The following is a 16,972-nucleotide window of genomic DNA, read 5'->3' as shown; positions in this document are numbered from 1 at the left end:
GGTAATTTGCACTTTCTGCTCCTTTTTCACCTGTCAACATCACAGGGTGAATTGTGACCATGGAGTCAAGACTATTTGGATTGTATTTTTAGCTTTAGGAGAGAAGTATAGCAGCTGATGTTATTACTGATATGATTCCCAAGAGCACAGATTTGACACATTTCATTCAAGTCCAGTTACTAATACTAATACTAAGAGGAGAGGATTGGTCTTCTGCATTACACTCTTCTTGTTTTACAGCCTGCTCTGATCCTGGTGAAACTTTTTAATTAGCTTCTCCCTAAAAAGGAGGAAGTCAAATTAAATCTCCCTCTCTATTGGTGCAGGTTTCACATTTTGTTTGTTGAGCCTAAGAATGGAACTGGAACTAGCAGGAACTACTGTATTTTAAGTGTCCTGTCCTTTAAGACCACCTCAGTTTGATAAAAGCCTACATGCTATTGACTAAAGAATAGTCTGTTTCCCCTGAGACCAGATGTATGCAATTTAATTAAACTTTCTTGTAATAAATCCCAGTTAATACAAAATAGTCACAAATAGCAGGAAGACTTATTTCACCATTTAGGGAACCAACCTTCTCACCTTCTTTTGGGTTGAGCATCATCTGGTAGCTGTAGTAATAACAAACTTGAGAACATAAATCTCCCTACTACTGAGAAGCTGCTGACACAGGAACCACCGAAGCTCTGTGACTTTCTCCTTTACATTCACTAGTCAAGCTTAGAAGCCTAAAATTGACTGGATCAATCAAAGACTAGTGCTAACCTAGACAGAGGTCTATGAAAAGTCCAAAAATAATCTGAGTTCTTCTTAGACAATGAGAAATGGAACCAGAACTACCAATCTGGTTACTTGCAACATATCCCTAAAACTTATTCCCTTCTATTCATCCTTAATGTATAGCCACTGGTCCAATCAGGAAAAGATGAAAGCTATTAATGTCAGCAAGGGAAGGATTATAAAGAACTATTCCTATTAATCATCATATAGGGAGTAACTCTATAATTAAAGGCACAGAAACAGAAAAAAAATGGAATAAATTCTAGATATTGAAATTGTGGAATCAACCTTACCCCCCAAAACCCAGTATCAACCTTCTCTTGGCTGCAAGCACTTTCCCCTTTGGTGTAGGTATGACTGCAGCCACCAGGCGCTGGTGGCTCCACAGTCGGGCAGAGAGGGTGCTGTGACCCTTCTGAGGATGGGGAATCCTGCCCATATTGCTCCCTGGGCCACAGCCCCATGGGCCTAGAGCAGGTCATGGTGAGAAGTGGCAGAAAAGAGCCAGAGGGAGGGTGCTGGGGAGCCCACCCGCAGGGAGGCCGTTCCCAGCAGCGCTGGGGTGCAGCCGGGTGGTCTGGCCCAAAAGTACCGTTATTGAGGAAAGGGCATTGAAACCAACCCTGGGGAACACCACGGAGCTTTATTCATGATGCCAGCCCGCTGCTGGGAGCAGGAACCCTTTGGCCCCTCCACCACTCCCCCAACCACATCCTGGCCAGGTGGGGCAGGTCCGTGCTGGGGCAGCGTGGAGGCTCCAGGCGGCCCCTCGGCGTGACAGCCAGCAGCAGCTCCGTCCAGCAGCAGCTCCATCACAGCAGGGCTCATGGACAGGGCAGGGCCCCGGCACTCAGAGTCCAGAGGGGCTGGTGGGAATCAGGGCATCTGGGCCCCAGGGTGGGCAAGCTGGTGCCATCAGGGTGGCAAAGCCTTCCTTGCCTGCTCATCTTCTGGGGGAGACGTCTTCCTCCTGACGGGCTACATTCTGGTGCTGTGGTCCGCCTAGGGGGGCAGATAGGGCGGGGTTGGTGTGGCTGCCCTCTCCATCACCATGCTGGGGACAGCAGGGCTGGGTGCTCACCGAAGCCTGGTGCCGCTCCCTGCTGATGTGCACCACGGCATCATGCACCGAGGGGAAGAAGGAGTGCTTGGTGATGGCTGAACTGAAGAAGTTGCCCCGCTCCAGCTGGGCCAGGACAGATACTGTGTGGAGGGATAAGTATCTAAAGTGATGGCACCTAGCTGAGCCCCCTGCCACCCACCTGGAGCAGCCTCCTCCCGCCTCCTGTGTTGTGGGGGACACCAGGGTCACCACAAGGGACCCAACTTCGAGGCTCAGATTGGATCCTTAGATTGGATTGGACAACCTGCAGCACCCATTCCCTGGGAAAACCCTGGGTTGGGAGCACCATGGAGGGACCCCCCAGGCTATCAGCTGTGTGCCAAAGGCCATGCCCGGCCGGGGCTCATGCCTCTGCAGATCCCCCTCACCCGGGCAGCTGGCAATGAAGACGTCCACTTCTATCTCACGGAAATCCCTGAAGATCTGCAAATGGGAAAAAACATTTTACCCAGGAAAAGGAATGGGCAGCAGCCATCGGGGCACCCCACAGGGCCCCAGAGACATCATCAGCGAGGCTGCAGTTCTGCCTGCTCCCCAGCCCCTTACATTCTTCAGGATCTTGATGGAGACAGTGTCCACAAAGTTGACGGGGCTGAAGTCCAAGATAACAGCGTAGAAGCTGGGCTGGGGCAGCCCTAGGCTGTGCAGGGTGGGCTCTGAGGGTGCACTGCTCTCTCCCGCACTCAACTCAATCACCGCCAGGCCTGGACCATCCCCTGCATTCTGGGGAAGGGAAGGAGACCTGGTGTTACTGCTCCAGGGATGACAGCACCCTGGTCATGGCAGTGTTCCCCCGGGCTCACCTTGGTGAGGCTCTTTGGCTGTATGAGGGCACAGGAAGTGGGTGGCCCCTGGAGAGGGTGCCCCTCTCACATCTTCACCAACTTTTGGGCTCTTTTCAGATGTGTCAAAATCCACCCCTCTCCCCAACACTACTCTGCAGAGCTGGGCTCATTAGCTGGCACCAGGCCACCCTTTAACCTTGCTCTTAATTCTGATTAGCTTGCAAAAGGTTAATGACTTGGCAGCTTCAACACATAATCATTAACAGCCCAGCTTTCCTACCAGCCTTGGGTGGTGTGACTCAGTTCAGTCACCCATTAGCCCTAAAGGGAAGTGGGGACCGCGTGGGCCACCAAGCCCCACCAGTGCACTGACAGAAGCGTCAGAGCCCGGGAGGGAAGAGGTGCAGGATGTCACTGGAGGGGTGGTCCCTTGCAGCAAGGAAGCACCTTTTTCTTCTTTGCCTTTTCCTTCTCCAGTTTCTTCTGCTGTTTCTTCAGCTTCTTGAGGGCCTTCTTCTTCTTCTCAATCAGGCGGTCCACATCAGTGCCGCTCTGCAAAGCAATGTGGCCCCATGTCCCCAGCTGCCCCAACACCACCCTGTTGCTGGCAGGCAGGAGATACAGGAAGCACTCTGAGGCTGGTGGCTCTCCTACCTTTTTCTTCAGGGCCTCGGCGTACATCTCCACATTGGCAAAATAGATGGTCGAGGAAGAGCGGAAGATCTTCACACCAGGGACCTCCTGTGCCTGGGGGCAGATGGGGAGGGTGCTACCCCAGGGATGGAGACACCTGTTCCCCTCCCCTCCCCCCCACCAAAATGCCCCCAGCCCCTCTTTCCAGTGAGCCACTACTGGAGATGCTTTGAACTGCCCCCCATTGCAGGCAGCTCTTCCCCCAGCCCTGGTGCTGTTACCATCTCGTATTCCACCACATCCCTGTAGACATCGGTGTCAGAGATGCGCCCCAGGATGGAGTAGTGTGGGCTGCAGGGAGGAGAGCGAGGGGCTGAGGTCACCACAGGCTCCTCCTGCCCTTGGGATGTGGCACCGGCCCCAGCGCCAGGGTACTCACAGCTGGGTACGGAAGATGACCGTGAGCAACCCAAATGCCACCGAGGCCGCCAGGCCGATGTCCAAGTTCAGCAGGAGGGTGGCTATGAATGTCACAACCCAGACCAGCTGGAGAGGGGACACAGTCAGCTGCAGCACAGCCTCTCCACTGGCACCCACAAGCCTCAGGGAGGGTGGAGAAATCCTCTCCAGGCAAAAGAGCACAGCCCCAGGGCTGGCCGGCACCTTACCAGGTCCACCTTGTTGGACTTCCAGAGAGTGCTGAGGTCCTTGAACTGCTTGAACATGCCCTTGAGGTTGACAATGATGATGGCAGCTAAGATGGCCTAGGAGAGAAATCTCTGCAGCTATGAGGAAGCTGAGGGCAAATCTCTTTGCTGTTCCCCTACCATACCACCACGCTATGGGACAGGCACAGGTGTGGGATGTGACACTGAGGCTGTGGGACTAGATGTACCTTGGGCAGGTCCCGGAAGAGTTCACCAATCTTCAGAATGGTCACCAGGATGACCAGGGATGCGATGACACCAGCTACCTGTGCAGAAGGAGAGCAGGAGGCCAAGGGTGAGCCCCCACTGCTCGCTGTGCTTCCTGCCCCTGGTTCAACCCCGGAGAGTGAGGCAGCACTGCCCAGACCCACCTGGCTGTTGCCTCCTGTGCTCTCCTGTACCAGGCTCCTCGACATGGAGCAGCTGATGGCAAAACACTGGAAGAAGCCTCCTAGGAAGTTGCAGAGGCCCAGTGCAATCAGCTCCTGCAGGGACAGAGCAGTGGCAGGGGAGCACCATGCCTTCATCTGGCTGCAAGAAGGGCAAGATTAGCTTTCACCCAGGGTGGGGGCCCTGTGCCTCAGAGCATCACCTGGTTGCTGTCCACTTTGTAGCCATGTTTCAGGGCAAAGATTTTGCCCAGGGAGATGCAGATGGCGTAGCCTACCACAGCAATGGCAAAGGCATTGCCCGCCACCTGCCCAAAGTAGCTCATGTTAGGGACCACAGGTGGCTTCAACCTACATTCAAGAGAGAGATGGGGCTCAAACAGGGGTGCTGTGGGCAGCACGGCGCCCTGGAACAGCCCCCTTCACCATCAGGCCCTGCTCACCCACTGGGGATGTTGCCCACCACGGAGATGCCAAACTTGTCTTTCAGGTTGACCCCATAGGAGATGCCGGTGGAAACAATGATCTGGGGGAGAATGACTGGAGTGAGGCAGGGTCTTCCTGCACAGGGACTGTGGTGGAGGAACACATGCCCTGGAGCCGCACTTGCCAAGGAACCCAATCCCACCAGTCCCCACCCTGAAAAGGACAGGGATACCCCAGGGATTCCTGGATGCATCCCCACAGGAGACTGGGGCAGCTCTGAGTACCGTGATAAGCTCGATGGGGATGGGCATGGGCAATTTGGCAGCAAACTTGTGGTTGAGCTCCTTCACAATCAAGATGGCCACCATGGCAATGATGGCAGTCACCAGGGTGCCCACATTGGTGTCTGGCAGCTTCTTGCAGAGATCGATGACGGTCTAGAAAACACAGGAGGAAGGAATGTGCTCAGGAAAGCAGGTGCCTCCCCATTAAGTTTTTGGAGGCCTCTATCTGCCCTGCAACTGAGCACCAGGGGTCCTTGGGTGCCAGCAAGCCCCCACTCACCACAAACAGCGAGAGTGGCCCTGAGTGCTCGCCTTGGGAGACTCCAAAAACATTTTTGAGCTGGGAGATGAGCACGTGCACAGAGGCAGCAGTGGTGTACCCACGCACCAGCGGGTCTGAGAGGTAGGTCACCACGAATCCAAACTGCAGGAGGCCCAGGGCCACCTGGAAGAACAGATGGCAGAAATGACCCTCAGGTTACGGTCTCTTGTTCTCTGCTAGACTAGGCTGGGACCACCTTACCTGGAAGATACCCGTCAGGACAGTGATGGTGGCCACCAGCTCCACCCTGGCAGCGTCACGCAGTTCCTCATTGACCGTTGCATTGCTGCCATTGACGGACTCCAGGAAGTTTTCGCTGGGCACCAAGGAGTCCGTCAAGCTCCCGATCATGACAGAGATGACCGCAAAGGGACCTGAGAACAGGCAGAGTGTGGGCAGGGAGCCCAGTGTGGGCACCAGGACTTCTCTGAGAGGACCTCCTAAGGGGTCAGCTCCTCTCTCCTTAGGCCAGGCTCAAAGCATACACACTATACTTTGGCTCTGGCTTGGCCAACACCCTTGTTGGTGGAGCAAAGAAAAGGCAAGAAAGGTTCCCCCAGCTGTTGATGTGGTAATGCAGTGCCATGGACATCCTTGCTCCCTCCCCACCATTGCTGTGTAAGCACACGGTCCCTCAGCTCACCCACAGAGTTGTGCCTTGACGTTCCAAAGAAGAAGTAGAGGAAGACGGGGTAAAAGGAGGAGTAGAGACCTGTGACTGGCGGCAGCCCAGCCAGCAGCGCATAGGCAAGCCCTAGAAGAGAGAAATATCACCAATGGCCAGCCCCTGACCACCCCACCTGTGGGGGGCCCCTGGTAGCCTGGGCATGGCATCACTCACCCTGGGGCAGGTGCATGATGCCCACACTGAAGCCCGAAACAATGTCCCCCAGGAGCCAGTCCTTGATGGGGTAGCGGGGCAGCCAGCGCAGGAAGGGCAGGAAGCGGAACAGCAGGGACTTGGCAGCAGAGCCCGAGCATCTGGTGGGGAGGGAGCAGGAGCTGGAGTTGAGCACGAGTGCAGGGGGCTTGGGGACATCAGTGAGGGTGGATGAGGCCCCATGGGAGGCAATGGAGTTCGTGGGACCCTCGGCTCCATCCACTGGAGCCTGGTGTCCTCGGCAGGGCAGGAGGAAGGGCAGGAGGCAGGGAACAGTGTCTCAAAGATCACTGGCTGGTTTTAATAAATAGGAGGAAGCAGAGCACACACCTGACTGGTGGCTCTAGGCAGGAGGACAGAGTGGGGACATGGGGCAAAGGGAAATTAACCCCCAGGTCTGCAGCTCCCTGTGGTGGTGGGGCTGGGGTGCAGAATGGGGCAGGGTGGGGCACGCCTTGTGTGGAGCAAGGTCCAGGCACATCCCACTGGCCACATGGTCTTACCTGGTCTTGTGGAGACAGCCACGCAGAGAGGGCTTAGTGGGAGGTTTCCTCTGTGCCACCTCCTCCAGTTCAGCCTCATTCAGTACCTCGCGGGGCGCTCGGTGGCTCAGGGCCATCTCTGCTGCCATGGCCACCTGGCTCTCCGGAATGCCAGTCCACTGCAAGGACACAAGGGACAGCTCAGCCACATTCCCACGGTCAGGGGCAGCCAGCATCCCACCCACCCTGAAGCCCCTCCTCCAGCTCCACTTGGCCACAGAACCGTCCCATCCTGTCCAGGTGGGCAGGAATGGCCCTGAGGATAGGCATGAACCAAGTTTTGGGAGTCCTGAAGCAGCTGCACTGGCTCAAAATGGAGCAGTAGGCAGTCAGCATGTGGTCAGGGAAGGCTTTGGCAATCTGTGCTGCCCACTCCTGCCCCACAGCAGCCCCCTCCACCCCATCCACTGAAATGCACGAGTGGGGTCTGCCAGCAGAGCTGCCTCGGGGGGGCTCCCTCTCCACCTGCCCACGCAGGACCCACCTCGGTGCCAACCACCTTCCCCTCCGTGTACTGCAGCAAGGCAGGGCAGTGGGCCAGCACAGCTGCTGAGCAGAGCCCCATCCATCCCACAGCCCCATGTGCAGACTTTGTCCCTTCCCTTTACACATGAGGGAAGCAGGAATGTGAAACCCTGGCAAATGTCATGGCTCATCATCCCTCCAACAGTGCCCTCCCTTGACCCCTGCAGTGCAGAGCGGGATGAGCCTGTGGGCAGAGGAGCTGGGCTGAGGTCTCACCCTTTACAGGGCTGGGATGGTGGGTCTGAGGAATCCCTGTACAAACCTACAGCTTGTCCTTGCTCACAGCTCACTCTGAGAGCTGCACCATCATGCTGGGCCCACCCAGCTGGTGGCCTGATCAGACTTAAGGTTCTCATCCACTTGCAGCTGGACCCACAATCCCCTCCCTGAGTGCCTGGGGCTGTGCCAGCCCGAGTCCCTGTGCTACCCCCAGCCCTCCTACCTGCTGTGCTCAAATTGGTCAGGAGCCACCAGGTGCGTGCTCTGCTTCCTCCTATTTATTAAAACCAGCCAGCGATCTTTGAGACACTGTTCCCTGCCTCCTGCCCTTCCTCCTGCCCTGCCGAGAAGCTGCCCCGCTTCCCAGCCCCATGGATGCAGAGCACCCACCATGCTCCCCCTGGTGCCCTGGTGTGCTGGGTTCCCTAGCTGTGGCAGACCCAGCACTGCTACCACTGTGCCCAAAGCCATCCCATTCTGGGGACTGTCTACTAGAGCCTCAGCTCCTGGTCTCCAGCTACATCCAGGATGCTGCCATGCCTGAACACCCATGTCATGTGCAAGGCAGGGGGCTTCTTGCCACTGGGCGCAACCGGGTGCCAACCTCCTGCCAAGAGCTGCCTCCCCAGGGCACTGCTGTGCCCCCATGGCTCCCACAGATGTCCGCTCCCCAACCCATGCCCTGGAGCAGGAGTAGTGACCAGGACAAGAAGGGTTACCCACAGCCTCTGGTCATGGCATCCAGAGTATTTTCCCCAGACCCTTGCTTACCTGCTGGAAACAGGTGTGCTATGCTCTGTGGACTACCCTGGTCTCACACAATTCGCACAGACCCAGGTGTTATCTTGTTCCAAAGGTCCCCCGCGGGCGCTATAGTCCCACTGAACGCATCGCACCTCCCTGGGCTGTATCACAACCTAGAGTTGGTTGCAGGGAATTTCTGAGTCACATTTGGCCCAGGCCCACGGGGACACGGCAGCGGAAATCCAGGCTCAAATTTCTGACCGGTAGCAAGGTGTGTGCAAAGGCAGTGGGCAGGGCCAGGCATTAGACAATCCTGGGTCCCCTGGATGGTGGGATGGGGCTGAGAAGCAGCAGGAGCAGTGACATCCAGGACCACAGTCTCCGGAGTTGAAGCAACTTGTCTCCATCCCTGGCGCCTTCTAAAGGCAGCCTGTGGCCACCCTGGCTCCCTCTGTGGTGAGTACAACCCAAGTCCCACAGCTTTCAGTGAGGCTGAGCCTCTTCCCTCAACCCATCCCCAGCCATCCCTGTCCACCCTCATGTCCATCAGCTGTCAGGTAAAGGCATGTCCAACAGAGGCACCCACACATGACTGCTGCCTCGTTTATCCACTCCCCATCATTTATTCACTCCCCCAGCATGGAATGAGAGGCCATCACAGGGCTCCTGCTCCAAAGCAGATAACACCCCATGTCATTTATTGCCTCTTTATCACTGCTCCCTGTCCCCGCCCATGGCATTCCTTCCCTCACTCCAGCCTCCAGCCCTGCACGTGCACCCCAGGCTGGTCACTCTGTGGCACCTCCTCACCTCTCCAGCCCCCGCAGCAGCTCTCTCTGGCCCTCACCCCCAGCCAGCCTCTGGAAGGGCTGCAGGACAGGACCACAGCTCCTGGCACTGCCAGCGCAACTCCTGAAGGCTGCCCTGAACTCACTCCCAGCAGCTCAGGTGACAGAGCTCTTAAGGGACAAAGGGATGACAATTGATGGTGACCTTTGCTCAGGGCGCTGTGGATCAATGCTGCCCTTTGCTCACCTGCTATTTCCTCTTCAACAAGAGGGGAGGGACAGAGGGCACCAGGATCACGCTCAGCCTTCTCTCCCCACACTTCCTTCTCCTTGCTGGCAGCTAGCTTGACCCTGCTGAGGTCAGGCAGCCTTTGGAAAATGGATCTTCTTCCCTTAGCTTAGGTCAGGCTGGGGTGCTGGCAGCTGCCAGGCACGAGCCCCGCAGCTCCCCACAGCCACTGTGGCATTGCAGCTCTGCCAGCCAGGCCTGGAGCCACTGCACACCACCACAGCCAATCCCATCTCTGGGTGAACCAGCCTGGACACAGCCCATCAGTCACCTCACCTGAAGTCCCCATCCCCTGGTCACCTTGCCTCAGGCCACAGTGACTCCCAGGCAGCCTAGGAACTGGCCGTGAGCTCCTGCCCAAGCCCCCTCCCAACATCACCTCGAGCCCAGGTGCTGCATCCATAGCCCCAGCCATGAATCCCCAACAGAGGGAGAGACAGCACAGAGGCTAAAACCATTTTATAGACTTTTATTTCCAAATCTGGTGCTTCCATTATACACTTTTACACAGCCAAAAGGAGGGTGTGGGCATCTCCCCACTCCCTGCCAACAGAGTCAGGAGACAGAGAGAGGAAAAAAAACCCCAACCAAATCCCCTAAAGGAAAAAAATCCAAACTCAAGGAGGATGCTCCCCAGAGCCCAGGTCACAGCACTACAATCAGGGACCAAGCTGCAGACTGGTCTGCAAGAAGCAGATTTCTGCTTCTTGACTGGCCCAGCTCCACAGGGATGGCCACCAGCTCTGCAGGGATGGCCACCATCTCTGCTGCTCTCTTCTTTTTGGCACTTGACACTTGCTCTCCATTTGGCAGCAGCACAAAGAGCCCTGTGCCCAGCTTGGCAGAAACACGGGCCCTACAGTGCAGCAGGGACAGGATCCCAGGACTCTGGTGCTGGCACTGCACAGCCGGAGAGAAACTTGTAAACGAGCTTGTTTCCAAAGGCAAAGATGGGCAGCATGGAGGTGCCTGGCTGCTCCCAGCATGTGGGGCCAGCAGGCTTTCCCTCTGCACACTGGTCCCAAATGGCATGTAAACATGTCAGCAGGCCTTTCTCTCCTCATCCTTGGGAAAAGGATGACAGTGAGCCTGCCTCATCAGGGCTGTGCTGGGGAGCTAGGGCACCCCCAGTCACCAGCCCTTCTGTTCCCTCCATACTCTCCCCACTGACTCGGGGAGGCAGCCAAGAGGCCTTGGCCTCCCTAGAGGCACGAGGACAGCAGCATGGGTCCTCTCCTGTAAACATGTCAGGCTGGGCTACAGTAAGATGCCACGGCAGTGTGGTAGTAAGGCAGTAAAGAGCACATGGTCATGCAGCCCCGAGAGCACCTGGGGGGTGAAAAAGGGAACATGCTGGCCCCGCTGAGCTGAATGCCCTGGCCTGAGGCTGAGGTAGGCACAGAGGAGTGCCATCTCCCAGCACAGCCAGGGGTCAGGCCCCAGGCTGAGCAGACACCATCTGGGTAGCCTGAATCTCCAGAGAGGGCAAAGTGTTGTTTATCTCCATCTCCCAAAATTCAGGCCACTCTGAGCTGGAGTCCTTTGCTACTCAGGGGAGAGCATCCCCTGAGTACACAGAGCCCCCAGGGAATCAGCTAGATACAACTTTTGAGGGCAATGCCGGACCCTAAAACTGGAGTCACATCACGCTCCTGTGGATGTTAGTCCTCTGCAGAGTGAGGACTGCAGGGCAAGGGTCATCCAGCTCCTTTACCAGACCCACAAACCAACAGAAGTTTGTTCTGTAACATGCAGGTTAAAGAGCACAACACCCAGTGGGTAAAAACACAGTGCTCACTTGCTGAGCTGAGGAAACCAGCACTGACGAGCGTGGGACCATCCTGGTCTTCCCAGCAGGTCCCTAGTGCCGGATTTGCTGCCTTGCTCACACGTGCTCTCGCTGGCACACCGCCCCAGCTCACAGACGGGGCAGCCCCAAGGGGTGGTCCCATGACAGGGCAGAGGGAGGCCTGGCTGCAGGGGGCTGAGGGACACCAGGCAGGAAGAGACAGAGTTTGGAGCTGCACAGTGGGAGGGCAGGGGGGGCAACAGAGGGGATGGGACAAAGCAGTGCCAGCAAAGCCTTAAGGACTGCCTGCACTGTTTCTCCAGTCCACTGGGATTATGGTTCCAGTAACCCCAGGGAAACTGGCATGGGGCTGTTGGTGAAACAAATGCTCCAGGGTTCTGGGAACATTCCATCCGTAAAAATAACCATAGAAATTTCTCTTCTCTCTGATTACAAAGATACAAAAGGATAGAAAACCCTCCCTGCCCCCATATCCTAGGCTCCATTTCTGTCCCCCTGCCACTGCCCACCCTTCACACACACACAGGTACACCCCACACACAAACAGCTCGCAGGGAAAGAGCTCAGCCCCAACCGGTCGGAGATGCCACCCTCGCCCTGTACTACCTGTCACACCAGGCAGGTGATGGAGAGCATGGTGGCAGCTGAGAGCCTGGAGGCTCCTGGCAGTGGGTGGCGTGGGCTGCTGGCCCCTGAGCCCACAGGGCAGGGGAAAGCAGGGTTGGTTTTGGGCCTCTGACAACCATCAGTTCTGGCCCCTGCTCCATGGGGATACCAAACCTCAGCTGGCAGTGCCTGGTGAAGAGCCCTGCTTCTTCCATCTCTCCTGTGATCAGTTTTGGCCCCTCAGGAATGGCCGTCGTTTCTCATTATTCTTCTCAGAGGAAAGAAAAACAGTGTTAAGCCATGGCATCTCTCCTGGGCTCCAGCACCCTTTCCCCACTATGCCAGATGAGGACAGGGCAGAAAACCTTTCCTGTGCCAGGGCAGGAACAAATGTCTCCGAGTCCCTGAGATAAGGGAAAAGAGGGGAGGGGTAGGGTGGGGTGGGGTGGAGTGGGAGCAGTACCAGCAGGGAGCAGAGCTAGAGGGAAAAAGTGACCTACTGGAACAGGGTGCCTGGGGAGAAATGTGGCTGGGGAAGACAGGGCTTCCCTAGGACTTGGGCTCCCTCCTCTCCAGCCAGCCTAGCCCTTGCATACATCTGTTGGGACTTAGGGCCAGCACCGACCAAGGGATCAGCCCGGCGGCCAGCCTAGCTGCACAGAGCATCTTCCCTGAGTACCCACAGGCCACAAGCAAGGGCCATCATCTCTTGGGCAGAGAGGACAGACTCACATACACAGAGGCTTTTGCTTGTGCTGTGCTACAAGCATCTGGAGCTGTCACACCTGAGGCTTCTCCCTGCCCAGTCACTCTTCAGTTCAGGAGACACCTGCCACTCACCCAGGGAGCTCACCCTTACACAGCCCTCTCCCTCCAAACTAAACACCTTTGGGAAGAAGCCAGGCAGGTGGACAATGCACAAGATCAGCTGAACAAGACCTGGCTGAGGAAGGAAGGAAACCACTTACTCTGAGTCTGGTGACAGCTCTGAAATGCTGTGGGAGGTGGCAGAATGAGGTGTTGAGGGACACACTGCAGAGGGCGTTGAGGTCTGCATGGCAGAGGGGGTGGCGGTGGTCTGGGGGCCTGAAGGTGTGCTGGAAGATTGCACCGAGGACAGGACGGAGGAGTTAAAAGAAGCAAGGATGGAAGAAAGGATATCTAACTGTTCAGTGGAAGGATGCCGGCTGGGAATGGCCTCCAGGTTCTCCCTAGAATGCTGTCTCCTTGACAGCGGTTCTAGGCTTTCCCTAGACAGCTGCCTCCGAGGGAGACTCCCCAGGTTGTCCTGCGAGGGCTGCCTGCTAGGCACTATGTCCAGAGGCTCTCTGGAATTAGATCTTCTGGACAAAAAGTCTAGCTGCTCCCTTGAAGCTTGTCTAGCTGATGCTAGCAGATCCCTTGAAGGCTGTTTTCTAGAAAGCAAATCCAATTGCTCTTGAGAAGTATCGCGACTTGGCAACATGTCTGTTTGGTCTCTGGACACTTGCCTACTTGGCAATGTGTTTAGCCACTCTCTAGAGACTTCTCTTACTGGCCCACAGTCTAGCTGCTCTCTTGACCCAAATCTGCAGGGTAAAGTGTCAAGGCAGTCTCTGGAGCCCTGCCTCCGGGGCAGTGTGTTCCCATGATCTCTCTGACTGGGCCTAGCAGCGAATAGATCCAAGTTTTCCCTAGATGCATGTCTGCTTGGAATACTTTCCAGGTGTTCAGTAGATCCATGCCTGCTGAGGATAGTGTCCAGCTCCTCTCTGGACCCATGCCGACTGGGCACAGCTTCCAAGCACTCTCCTGAGTTGTGCCTGCTCAGCTGCTCCCGGGACATCTGTCTCCTCATCAGCATGTCAAGCTGCTCCCGGGATGAGTATCTGCTGGCTGGCTGCGACAGACTGCCAGCCCCAGAGTAGATCCTGCCATAGGAGGCAGCGGGGACAGCCCTGTGACCCAGCGTGGATGTCTTGTACCACGTCAGCTCGTTGGTCATCCTGCCAACGGATGGCAAGCCCTGGAGAGTTGGAGGGTACTGAAGGCGGTTCTTCAAAATCCCTGCACCGGACAGAAAGAGAAGTCAAATATTTGCACAACAGCAAGAAGAGCAGGAAAACCAGGGAGATGCCTCCCCAAGGGCATGGCCACACAGATCTGATGCTGAGCTTTCAGTATCACGTCAACCTGAGACAGGCAAGGCCAACCATGCCCACTCGCTCCAGATTGTTACCTTTTCTCTGCCGTTGGGTCTGGGTGAGGGAGTTCTCATCCCCACTGGTCAAAGCCAGGTCTGGCTGATTATTGTTGGCTGCATCCTTATTGATGTCAAATCCCAGCTTCCGCTCAGAGCCCCACTTCTGCAGGGAGCAGGGATGAACCTCGCACTCGCCCAGAGCTGGCCAATACGACATGAGGTCATTGCCATCCACATCTGAAGAAGGACACAGCAAATCAGCCCCCATAGAAGAGGGAGAGAACATTTCCATAAGCAGCAAGACATGCATGGCCTGACCCCCAGGGAGCTGAGCTCATTCTTTTCCCTGCCAGAGGCCCGGGACTTGCCTTTGGGAGTGGTGTTGGCAGGGTTAGTGAGGAGGCGTTCGCTGTGTGCCGCCCGCTTGAGCTGGCGCTGGAAGCGGCCCCGCAGGCGAACGTTCTCCTCGCTCTCTGAGGACGGGATGGAGAGGCTGCGCTCTTCATCCAGAGACAGGTCACTGTCCGAGTCCGAGTCCTGGTCTGTAGGAACATGGTGTGCCAGGGAGACATTTGGAATGAAGGTGGGTTCATGCTGCCAGCACCAGGAAGGCAGAACCACCCCAGGCTGACCACGCTTGTGAGAGTGCCTTACCCTTTGTTGCCCCTCCCTCAGCAGCAGCTTGTGCCAGCTCCCTCAGCCCTATCACCAGGTACCTGTGAGAGGAGTCCAGCTCCATCTCATTGCACCTTCCTGTAAGGCAGCTGCAAATAGCACTAAGACCCCCTCTGCCTCTCTTCCAGGCTGAGTAAACCCACATCCCTTAGCCTTTGCTTGCCTGTCCCACACCCCAGCCCCAGCTGGTCTAGCTCCAGTGAGTCAAATGTCTGTGCTGTACTGGAGAGCCCAGTGTCCCCAGAGATCCCACAACAGCCCATGTCCCCTCTGTTGCCTCCCCCATTTCTACCCCCTTGGGGAGTGGCTATGGCCTTTGCCATCTGTCCAGGAGGAGGCTGTGCTAAATGACACAATGGCTGCCTCTCTCTCCTATCTACCATGTGTTTGGAAGTCGCAGCTGAACATGGGGTGCAAGATGTAACCATACAGCCAGAGCCTGCACCAGGAAGAACTTCCCAAACTCAGGAACAGGGCTGAGCCTTACCTCCCCCAGCATCACGGTGGAACATTGCCATGTCAATGTCTGTGGGGCCGGCGTGAGCCAACAGGCTGTGATCCAGGGCTGAGCCCTGACGTGCTGCCACGTTGTCTCTGAAAGAGAGGAGGCTCAAACTGTCACAGTGGCAGGAGCCTCTGGCTCTGCCCAGGCACTGCTGGCCCCCAGAACCCTGGCTGCTCCCTACCTGAGGTAAGCTCGCTGGCTGGAGTGGGTGCGGGCAGAGCGCACGCTGCTCACTGAGGACACTGTGGAGGCCCCCAGGGTGATGCGGATGAGCCCGCTCTCCTCAAACAGTGCTGTGTTGTTGTAGGCGTTGGGGCCCTGGGGAGGAGGAGAGGGCGTGTGCCCTGTTAAGGCAGCCCAGGGAAAGTGGGGATATCCCTGTCAGCTCCTGTCCCAGACATGCAGGCTGAGCCCAGCACCCTGGGCTGCTCTGCTCTCGCCCACCTGTGTGCTCCTCGTGGCCTCCTCGCTCTGCCCCTTCTTGCTGAGGCAGGCCAGCTGCCATGCCCCCCGCACCTCCTCATTCAGTACACAGAACAGGACCAGCACTGCCAGGCCCTGTGGGGAGACATGCCATGAGAGACAGCCCATCACTGCCAGCTGACCTGCTTGCCCACAGTGCCAGCAGTGGGACAGTCCCTGGCTCCTCCAGAGTCCAGGGACTGGGATGCATCAAAAACCCCCGAATACCAATGACAGCTAACACCTATAGTGGTTGTGGATAAGAGAGGAACAGGTGGGGTGTTCCCCTGTCTGGCAGTGGCCAAGGAGCAAATGGCAAGGTCCCCTGCAGCAACATCAGCCTCAGTGGTAGGAGAAGGTTGGCAGGGTGCTGCCATGGATCATATTTTGAGTGTCCAACACCTCCATCACATTCTCTTACTCTGCCCTCTCAGGACATGCAGGTGCCTTCCCTCCAGATGGTACTTGCTATCCTTTGGATGTTACCTCTAAACCAAATGCCTTGCAGCCACCTCCTGCTCCATGTGACTGCTCACCACAGGCACAGCAGCAAGGAGTGGCAGGAGTCGCTCAACACCACGAAGGTGACAGCAGAAGGGACAAGGAGCTCAGCGAGATGTTGGGAGCTCAGCACAGGGCACCCATTCTCCACAGATGGCTGTGGGGACCACAGGGATGCTCTCCTGGGCTGACCCATGCCCTCCCCAGCAGAGGCTGGGCAGTTACCTGGAGGCTGCAGAGGACAGTGTAGAAGTAGTGGAAAGCCAGGACACTGTTGTTGACAGCCAAGAGGCCAAAGAGCCAGGTAGTGCTAATAACTAGAAGCAGAACAAAGGAGCTCCGTAACGTCATGCTGGAGAGAGAGAGACAGACAGGGACACAGACACACACCGAGAGGTTAGTGCGTACTGTTAACCTACAGACTAGTGCTCACAGAGATCCAGAGGGGAAAGCTCCTGCAGAGACCTCCCTGCTGTGCCCAGCACTGCAGGCACATCCCTGCACAGTGGCCCAGCTTCCTCTGACTCCCAGGCCTTCCCTTCTGGATCACATATGGCAAACACAGGGGCCAAAATGACACAGGTCATTTTGAGCCACAGAGAGCTCAGCCATGCTCCAGGGCTGGCTCAAGAGGGAGCGGGGAAAAGGTCTCAGGAGCATGTAGGAGAGGAAGAAATAGGTGTTCATAGCTGATAAGGGCTGAGTTCTGAATCCAAGCAGACACAAGAGGTGGCTGTGAGGGCAGGTGGTGAAAAGGGACCAGTTGGAGGTCAGTGTGGAGATGGGGACATAGGA

General features: G+C 56.6%; 3 protein-coding genes across 9 annotated transcripts in view; all 3 read right to left on the bottom strand.

Annotated features, from left to right (window-relative positions):
- Positions 1-1,651: 1,651 nt before the first annotated feature.
- SLC26A6 (solute carrier family 26 member 6) lies at positions 1,652-8,570 on the bottom strand. 2 transcript variants are annotated; one of them, XM_068201910.1, is made up of 20 exons: positions 8,387-8,570; positions 6,833-6,990; positions 6,291-6,430; positions 6,093-6,203; positions 5,651-5,823; positions 5,408-5,572; positions 5,128-5,280; positions 4,861-4,943; positions 4,621-4,768; positions 4,400-4,513; positions 4,217-4,294; positions 3,990-4,085; positions 3,761-3,867; positions 3,603-3,672; positions 3,343-3,435; positions 3,136-3,240; positions 2,450-2,626; positions 2,272-2,326; positions 1,862-1,983; positions 1,652-1,782 (listed from the first exon to the last, which is right to left on the bottom strand). In XM_068201910.1, exons 2-20 carry the CDS (start codon positions 6,958-6,960, stop codon positions 1,759-1,761), a joined length of 2,142 nt encoding a protein of 713 aa, XP_068058011.1. In that variant the 5' UTR covers positions 6,961-6,990; positions 8,387-8,570; the 3' UTR covers positions 1,652-1,758. The 2 variants fall into 2 exon arrangements, with proteins under 2 accessions (XP_068058011.1, XP_068058012.1); XM_068201911.1 differs by lacking the exon at positions 8,387-8,570 and adding an exon at positions 7,839-7,855.
- A 2,557-nt stretch (positions 8,571-11,127) lies between these two features.
- On the bottom strand, positions 11,128-13,896 carry LOC137480670 (cadherin EGF LAG seven-pass G-type receptor 3-like). The gene is made up of 2 exons (XM_068201912.1): positions 12,821-13,896; positions 11,128-12,120 (listed from the first exon to the last, which is right to left on the bottom strand). Exons 1-2 carry the CDS (start codon positions 13,834-13,836, stop codon positions 12,093-12,095), a joined length of 1,044 nt encoding a protein of 347 aa, XP_068058013.1. The 5' UTR covers positions 13,837-13,896; the 3' UTR covers positions 11,128-12,092.
- Positions 13,762-16,972, bottom strand: part of CELSR3 (cadherin EGF LAG seven-pass G-type receptor 3) — a 27,453-nt gene continuing 24,242 nt past the window's right edge. For 4 of the 6 annotated variants that reach the window (XM_068201909.1, XM_068201906.1, XM_068201908.1 and 1 more), the window contains 6 exons: positions 16,403-16,529; positions 15,659-15,772; positions 15,396-15,532; positions 15,197-15,303; positions 14,071-14,576; positions 13,762-13,898 (listed from right to left, as the gene is read on the bottom strand). In XM_068201909.1, the coding sequence (XP_068058010.1) occupies positions 14,119-14,576; positions 15,197-15,303; positions 15,396-15,532; positions 15,659-15,772; positions 16,403-16,529 (943 nt within the window). In that variant the 3' untranslated portion in view covers positions 13,762-13,898; positions 14,071-14,118. Of the gene's footprint in view, positions 13,899-14,070; positions 14,577-15,196; positions 15,304-15,395; positions 15,533-15,658; positions 15,773-16,402; positions 16,530-16,972 lie in introns of those variants that run through there. The other 2 variants (XR_011003023.1, XR_011003022.1) reach the window with 1 other exon arrangement.

Source organism: Anomalospiza imberbis, chromosome 11 (assembly GCF_031753505.1).
Source record: "Anomalospiza imberbis isolate Cuckoo-Finch-1a 21T00152 chromosome 11, ASM3175350v1, whole genome shotgun sequence".
In the NCBI taxonomy this organism is placed as follows: Eukaryota; Metazoa; Chordata; class Aves; order Passeriformes; family Viduidae; genus Anomalospiza; species Anomalospiza imberbis.
The sequence above is the reverse complement of the archived record's forward strand: the minus strand, read 5'-3'. Positions and strand labels throughout refer to the sequence as shown.